An 8,580-nucleotide genomic window follows, 5' to 3' on the forward strand; every position below is an offset into this window, starting at 1 on the left:
TCAAAACCCAGTTGTCTTGCAAGTTTTAATGCTATATAAAAGAATTTTGAATGATGATGAGAATTGTTAACAAAATATATATTCCTTATTGTTATTTGTCAGTAATTTATGTAATAAATTTTACTGCTGTGCAGTCAGTTGGATTGTCTCATGTATTAATAATCTGGTTGTTTTGGTTCAACCACATAATTCTTCCAGAAAAGAGTTCCGAGACATCTCCAAGTGATCAACACCTGAGGACTGCTCCAAAATATCCACTCGCTTTGCTGTATCCCACCTTCCATTTTGTACCTTAGCTTTTATTTTTTAAATACTATAGAAAAACCAGCAACTCTAAAGAGTCAAGGTTACTCTACTATATTGGACAGACCAAACTAGGAAAACACCAAATGCTGAAATGAATGACGACACCTGACAAAGCCATCTCAGAGGAAATCCCAGATCAGTTCTTCAACCCCTGGAAAAGAAAATTCTGTGGAGAAGCTATAATTTATGGAAGAACAATGTGATCAACCTGAAGCATGGAGAAGAAAGGGTGAGGAGGGGAGCAGTTTAAAAGGAAATTTCTTGATTAAGACAGTTGCTTTCTAACACATCCTAGAACTCCTGGAGAAAACGGGGTGGGGTGGGGGGGAAGGAAGTTTTACTGTTTAGACCAGAACTGAAAAAAATCTGTGTAACTTAAAAATACTATTTCTCAAAGATCAGTTTCACTTAATTCTTACAGAGTTGCTAACAAGATACTAATCAAGAATCTCCTCTACTAGAGCTGTGTTCCTCGTCTTGCTGACACATTTCCTAGTGTTAAAATAGAAGTTCAGCATGATTACAGCCAGCTGTAGCTCCAATGCACATGCAACAGCCCAAAGATGGGAACTGCTTTTGAGGAATATGAGATATTTATTCCAGGATCTTACAGCAGCTAGAAAGGAGTGTTCTATATCCAAAATAAGAGCTTACTAAGCCAGGTGCTGAAATCTTTGCCAAACAGGACCCAAAGAACAAGACAACATCTGTCACAATGGAAGAGCATGAGGGATTCAGAATTTTGCTGCTGGATAAACTCATAATTAATGGGTGTTCCTCCAGAAGAAGACCGGGTCAGCCTGAAACAATTACCATGTAACAGCTGTTGGGTGTCTTCTGATTAATTCTGCAGACTAGACCAACGTCAAAGCCATCACTGTCAGTGACAACTAACCAGAAAAATCCGTTTGTAATGCATCAAAAGCAATTTACTGCTCAGTGCCTCTGCTGAGGCAGCAATCAGCATGCTTTTGAAACAACAACAACAAAATCTTATAAAAGTGAATTTTGTTTCAGGCTGCTTAATTCTTAAAAAGCTCAGAGTTGCAAGTCCAAGCTAGTAACCAGGCTCTATGCTACATCTGTTTTTAAGAATACTTCTTGAAGGTTTGTGTCTTAATATTCCTTCAAGTTCTTATTTTGCTTCATTCTGCAGACACAACTTCTTACAGTATCGGTACTGTTTCCCTGGAAGTAATTCCTGTTGCTTAAAATTAGAAATCTCACTGTATGGGCTCTTGAAATGTAATTGAAAGAAAATACACAACCACTTGCTCCTTCACTCTGATCTCTGCAGCAGCTTCTACATGGATGAGAATTTCTACTCAGAGCTGCTACCATGAAAGCTTGCACATAGGATATGCATAAACACAGAGCAAGGACTAGAACCTGTCTTTGGATCTCCAGAATAAATTAAATACTTTCTTTTCTACAGCCTAGTTATTGGAGAACATTGCTCAAGGGAACTCATTTATTAAAGCTGCTAAAACATAACAATGGGCTTAGTTTAAAAAAAATAAAAATACTATCAAGGTGTAGCTCCATAAATTTGACTTGAGCAGGGCTAACATCCAGCTCTCCTCATGACTCAAGTACATAGTCTATGGTTGGTGTTGCAACCACATAGAATATTTGCCTAAATAACAAAAACTTCCTAATTGAAGAAAGTCCATCTACCCCTGTATACCATCATGAGGCTGTCATTTGATGTCTACTTTTATCAGCACTGCCCTTGATCTAAAAATACAGCATTATTTTTCATCTGAATCATTCCCCGTAACTGGTTCACTGCACATTCACACTGAGAGGTGTGCTAGCACAATGAAGGAGGCAGCAGGGGGCTGAGAATAACTGATCAAGGACTGCCTAAGTAGCAAACACAGCACTGCTGCTGAGTGTCTGGTCACAACCTAAGCAGTCAAATAAACAAGTTCTGAATAGTTCTGCCTCATTTTCTCCAGCTGCAAAAAAAAAAAAAAAAAAAAAAAATCACATTGCCCTCTTCTCAAAAATGACCTTTTGAGTAACAGAAAGGAGGTTTAAAATGTTTGAAAAACTCTGAATGGATGTACAGCATCTGTTTTCAGACTGTTAACTGCAGTATTTTTTCTTAACAGCTGTATCTTTTAACAGATTCTTTTCATAATAAAAATATATATAATGTTTCACTTTTAAAAATAAAAATAAAATAAAATTTGTAACCATCAATTCCAAGTACTGTGAGGAAAGCTGGAGTGGCGATTCAGGAATGACCCACCCCCATGGTTTTACTACACAGAGAATGTAAGGTGATGCAAATCAGCTACTTCAGTAGTTATCACAACTGCTGTAAGCTTCTGATTCCTCTCTAGTTTCTGGATTTCTCAAGCTCTGCTTATAAGAGATACCAACACTATTTTGTTAGAGAAAAAAATAGCTGTATTTTAAAGACTACTTATGTAATCCACTCAGAAAGCTCTCTATGGAACATAAACAACGTTCACAATGTAAGTATTGCCAATCTAATAGTTATGGTGATACTAAGAGATGGAATCCCTCCATTTCATTAGGTATAATCATAAACCAAGCTGAAGGGCACAGTTGCTCAATACCACTGGAAATAAACCTACAGGAAGATGAGAACAGCAGCTGTCTCAATACTTTAATGAAATCTTTCCAGCTTTAAACAGTTACTTTGTACTCCCATAGCACCTTTCAATGGAGTTCCACAAAGCTGAATGCAAGTATCCAACATGCACAATTCTTCTGCTCATTTTACAGAAGGCAAAAATTGATGTGCAAAATTAAATTATTACCTAACAATACAACAGGAACAAGAGCAGCACGAAAATCAGGCCTGCTGCTCTTTCTAGAGTTTAATTCTATTATATAATTTTCCACAGTTTTTAGCACTTTGTCTATAAAACTCTGAACCTGCCTTCAAGTTATAGGCTGCTGCAGAAGCCTCATCATGACTCACAATGACAATGCTCCTTGTTGTACAAGCAATAAATGGAAGTAGGAAAAAAGGGACTGTTTAGTCTAAACTGGAAAAGACACAAGGGCAATGTGTTTTTTCTGCGTAGCGAGTAGGTGAAGGAATGTGATTATTGCCCTCTGTTCAGCACCTGAAGGAATGCATTTGGAGAAGGCCCAGTTTTGATGTCTCACCCCCCACCCCACCCCACCCCCCGCAAAAAGACATCGACTTCCCAGAGGCAGTCCAGCCGAGGGCCCTCAACATGGTCAGGCCACTGGAGATCATGACCTCAGCAGACAGCCTACAAGAATTGAGTTTGTTCAGCCTTGGGAAAAGGTGGCTCAGAAAATTGAGACAGACTCTTCCTGTACGGATGCAGAAGAAGGGGAGTCAGTGGTCACAAGTTACAACAAAGGAAATTCTAATGAAATACGAGGAAAAAAGGTTTCTACCATGAGGGTAGTTAAACACTGGAACAGGGGCCCTGAGAGGCTGTGCAGTCTCCAGGCTCTGAGATGTCTGCGTGGCTCTGGGCAGGCTGATCTATTTGATCTATTTTTGAGCAGGGGGGTTAGACTACCTGACCTCCAGAGCCCCTTTCGGGGCACAGGCTGCACCAGATGATCTCTTGAGATCCCCCCCACCCCACATCATTCACTATTAGATCTCAAAGTATTACAACTGGCAAGCATCACCATGCCCATTTTACAGATGGCAAAATTGAGACACAGAGAGGTATGACTTCCACAAGGTCAAGCAGCAGACAAGTGTTACATTTAGTCTCATTCCTCCTTCAAGGAGATTATATTCCATGATCCCCTTCCCCACTAGTCCCATACTGCTTTTCCACCTCAAGAAACTGCTATATTAACACAATGATCTGTACTACAGATGAAAAACTACCTTTTTGTCTTCACTGATGTATTTGGTCAGAAATCTTACCCTACCACAAAGGGAACTGTTTGAGACACAACTTGATTAAATTTCTGTATGCTGGTTTGTAACAAACAATTTAGATATTTGGTTGCCTCTGGCATCTTAGCTCTGCATATTTCTGCCCCTCATTCTCTATTTACAGTAGCTGACAGTAAGACCATGGCATAGTCAAGTTACTGCCAAGCCACTCTCTCTTTCCAACTTTTTTGGGCAAGGTATAGTCAGCACCTACTTACTTATACAACACAGAAAGGGCTAGTCAACAGTTAAGAAAGCGTGGTCCAGCTTTACCAACACAGTTGAATTAGAAAAGTTCAGCCTGCCTGTACAAAAGAGTAATAAGCCACTATAAATTCACTGAAACATTCACAATTATTTTAAGCACATTTTAAAAAAAATTAATTTCATGTAACCCTTAATTTCTTCTTTTTCATCAAATGCCTCATTTTAGTACTACTTGTCCATTACAGTAGTAATTTCTTCTGCTGCTCCTGGTGATCTGGGAGTTTCCATAATAAAAACTATACAGCTATACAATAGACTATCTTCCCCTATGAAGTAATGCTCTCCTAAGATGCTGCCTATCTTCTCTCGTCAGCTGCCATTCCCCACTCTGCTCTCTCCTTCCCTCATTATTAGTTGTTCAATGTTACCAATGATCCAAATTGTGGAGTCAGCCTTCCAGTAAGGACTCTATTTCCTTTATTAAAATAAGATCTAATTCATACCTACAGGACTATAAAATAAAGTTTGCTGGTCTTCCCTTCACATAAGTTACAATACGCCAGAATTCCATCTTTTTCCCAACCGCCAAAGAATATAGTAGTACTTTTTGTCACTATTTCAGTTTTCAGTACAAGTAACTGCTCGTTTGGATAATTCAATCAGATTTTAAGAGGCTGGATCAGTTCTTTGAAACACGATCTGTTCAAGAGGCCAAGCTATATAACTTGTTAAAAATAGAATGTTCAAAAAAAAAAACATAGGAGTTGTATGTTGGGATACAGACTTTAGTTTAGTATCTTTACTCCCACACCATCTGCAAACCAAAGTTGAAAAAAATTAGGAAAAAAAAATTCCATAAGTCAGTAGAAAGCCTTCCACCATTTGCTATGAGAACATAATTATCAACAGAAATTTACTGCATTACTCAAGCCTAATCCTGGAAAGTGATTTTATCAAAGTTAGAAAAGTACTTGATGACCATCATATCTTAGAACCCTGAAAACTAACTGCTGTCAAGTGACACCACTGACTGAGGGTCAAAAAAATCTGATTCACACAGACTTACAGGGGAGTAAACACCATCACAGAGGCTGTTGGACTCCCCCTAAGACATACGTCACTACTCCCCACAACATCATCCAGTCTGTTACCCAAACATTTTGTCCACTGAAAGTAAACAAAACCACACATTTAATGTGTTTTGTTTGTTTAAAGTTTAAGTAATCTACAAGGATACTTTCAAATTTAATCCCAACTAGTTGTATTACATAAACTAGCCTTTCAGATATAAAAACTATCTTGAAACCCACTTTCAGTTCTGGAAAGGTACCTTGCAGCTAATCAGGTGAAAACAATGAGTGCACACAAACTAAAGAATATGAAACAGGAAGATTTTTGTTTCATATAATCTCTCTGAGTCACAGTAACCTTACACACTGGTGAAAGTAGAAAAAAAATCTGCACTGGAATGTGATGATTAAGAACACCAAAGAAAGTTAACAAAACATTTGTTACCTAAAAGAAGAAATTAAGAACAGTAAAGCTAGACACATAAAGAGTTTTAAAGGTCCATTTCCATGCCAGCCACAGACCGTTCAAAAAATTTATCTTTTTAGATTCAGCATTGGTACTTCAGATTACCTGTTTTTCCTCCTCTGGCATATCTTTTTCTAGTTCTAGTAAGTATTCTTCATCTAGTTCTGTCTGCTTCCTTGAGCTATTCTCATCATTCTGTAAATTCCCTTCATCATCCAGCACAGGTTCTTTTGCCTCAAAGGAGTCGTGACAGTCATGGAAACACTCATCTGCTGTTGTGGGATCTTTGGCTGAAGAAGGTGTATATCCACTTTCAATGTTTTGGGGATTCTGTGCATCTTTAGGGCCAGTCTCTGAAGACTTCTGATCAGAAAGCTTTAAGTGATCAAGTAATTCTTCAGGTGAACTTGCATCTTTAAACTCTTCCATGCTGGACTCCTTGGAGTGGTTAGGTTTTTAGAAACAGAAAGAAATAACCCTCAATCAGCATAATTTAATGCCTTGTCTGCAGACAAATCTCTAAAATACTTACAAGTACTCCTGACATCACCTGAGGGAAACTATTATCCCTCAGGGGAGGGAGCAACTTATACATGCTTCTTCTATGCACTACGCAGCGACATGGGACCAGCACACTGCTCCCATAAATACGTTAATTCACGAACTCAGATCCCCAGGACCGGCACGGCACAGCGCTACGCTACGGCTTTTCCTCTGCAGTGGGACTCAAGTCACACACACTTGCCTACCCACAGGCCTCAGCGCCCCCTCGCCCTCCACAGCCCCCGGCGGACTGCGTACAGCGAGCCCCCCGCCGCCGCCCCAGGCCCCGCCTGCACCGCTCTCCCCTTCAGCTCCCTCACGGCCGCCCCCCCCAGAGCCAGGCCACAGGCAGCTGGTCCCAGCTCCGTCATCTCAGCCCCATCCCGCCCCCTGAGGTGAGGGGCCGGACTGCGGCCTGCGGCCCCCATGACACCCCCGCCTCCCCCCGGGCCAAGCCGGGCCCCCGGCAGAGACCTGCGCGTTCCCTTCCGGCCGCCGCTCGCCTCCCGCCCCGCCCCTCACCCCGCAGGTCGCTTCCGGCCGGCGCCAGCCAATAGGATGAGGCCGCGCGGAGGCTGCCGGGATTTGTAGTCTGGCGGCGGCGCGTGGGTCACAGCGCGGGCGGGGCCGAGGCGCCTCGCGGGCTCCCCTCAGCAGAGGGCGAGGGCTGGGCTGAGCAGAGCAGAGCAGAGCAGAGCAGCGGTGCGTTGCCCTCGGCCTCTTTCTCCCTGGGGTTGCACTCGGGTGTATGTTGGGGGCACCGAGGTTGAGTTTTTTAACATGGGCCGCTTGCACAGCCCTTTTGCACACCTGTAGTTGGTTGGGCTCCCTGCAAGGTTAGAAGTTACACCTTGCACCTGCCCCTGTGGGGCGCTAAAGCAGCCCCTGCTAGGCTGGGTGCAGGGTAGCTCTGAGGACATGAGTCTGGGGGCTGTTGGCCCAGAGGCTCCTCAAGGGATCAGGCGCAGTTAAAGCTGTGGGAAGTCCCTGGGATGGCAGAGCCCTGCTCCAGTTCTCCCCATCCCCGGTGAGGGCACTGCTCTGGCTCACCAGGAAGTGCTTGAGGGATGGGATGTGTGTGGGAGATGAAGAGACACAGGGCAGGGCTATGGATGATATGGGTGGGCGGCGGGAGAGGTGTGGTCTTGGGCAAGTAACCTGGCTTGGAAGGATAAATCGGGGTGAAAACATGATCAGCTGAAAAAAAAAGTTTTGGTAGACAGACAAAAAGAGGGATCATATCTACAGCAGCAGATCGGTGTTACTGATTCAGGTTCTGTTGCCTGCACTACTTTAGCCTAGAGGTGAGTTTATCTAGTGAGTGACTAGCATGCATGTGATAGCTGTATACCTTCTAAGGAACCATGAACTGGTGGTTTCCAGTGCAGACTTCAGTTTTGGGTTTTCTGTTCCAGTGACATGTGAAGACTAAGTTCTATCTAATCAAGCACTGGCATAAAACTCCCCTTCATCCTGTTTTGCATGCATTCATTGTGTACTCTGCAAATGGTTATCACAAAATTTTGAAACAAAACTGAATTTTCACAGATTTTGAAGTCAAAGGCATGTGAAGCAATATCTTTTTATTGAAAATCACTATGCCAAGCCATGAGGTGGTTAAGGCTATTCTTATGAGGTTTTCCTTGCTCTAAGGAGCTTTTTAGTAAGCAAGTTCTGATGAAAGATAAAGTTTAAAATGTTCCTCTAAATTAAAGTTCTTAAATGCTCTAATTTAAGAAGAAACCCTGGTATCAAAACCCAACAGCAACAAAAAAGCCCCTGCACTATATAGGCTGTTCCAGATTTGGGTTAGGTAGAATTGTTCTGATCATGGTTGCAGATTATCCTCAGAGAACACAGGTTCTTACAAACAAGGTAATCAATCTTTTATTGAGAGGATGATTCTCATTATTCTTTCTCCTCATACTGTGGGGAAGTATGCTGACTGTTAGAGCCATATCAGCGCTTTTGGATTTACCAACCACCATTGCTAAAATACCAAGAAAGTATTAAATCTGGCTGAACTCTGTTAGTGGACTGAAGTGTATCTATCCCATATGAGGGTGCTGAGGAGG

The 8,580-nt window shown here is 42.1% G+C and overlaps 1 protein-coding gene across 1 annotated transcript in view; it reads right to left on the reverse strand.

Annotated features, from left to right (window-relative positions):
- Nucleotides 1-7,013, reverse strand: part of TTC1 (tetratricopeptide repeat domain 1) — a 33,051-nt gene extending 26,038 nt beyond the window's left edge. The window contains exons 1-2 of the mRNA XM_074884047.1: nucleotides 6,980-7,013; nucleotides 6,068-6,400 (exon numbers count right to left, since the gene is read on the reverse strand). Of these exons, the coding sequence (XP_074740148.1) occupies nucleotides 6,068-6,391 (324 nt within the window). The 5' untranslated portion in view covers nucleotides 6,392-6,400; nucleotides 6,980-7,013. The remainder of the gene's footprint in view (nucleotides 1-6,067; nucleotides 6,401-6,979) is intronic.
- Nucleotides 7,014-8,580: the final 1,567 nt, after the last annotated feature.

This window comes from Strix uralensis, chromosome 14 (genome assembly GCF_047716275.1).
Source record: "Strix uralensis isolate ZFMK-TIS-50842 chromosome 14, bStrUra1, whole genome shotgun sequence".
Taxonomy (NCBI): domain Eukaryota; kingdom Metazoa; phylum Chordata; class Aves; order Strigiformes; family Strigidae; genus Strix; species Strix uralensis.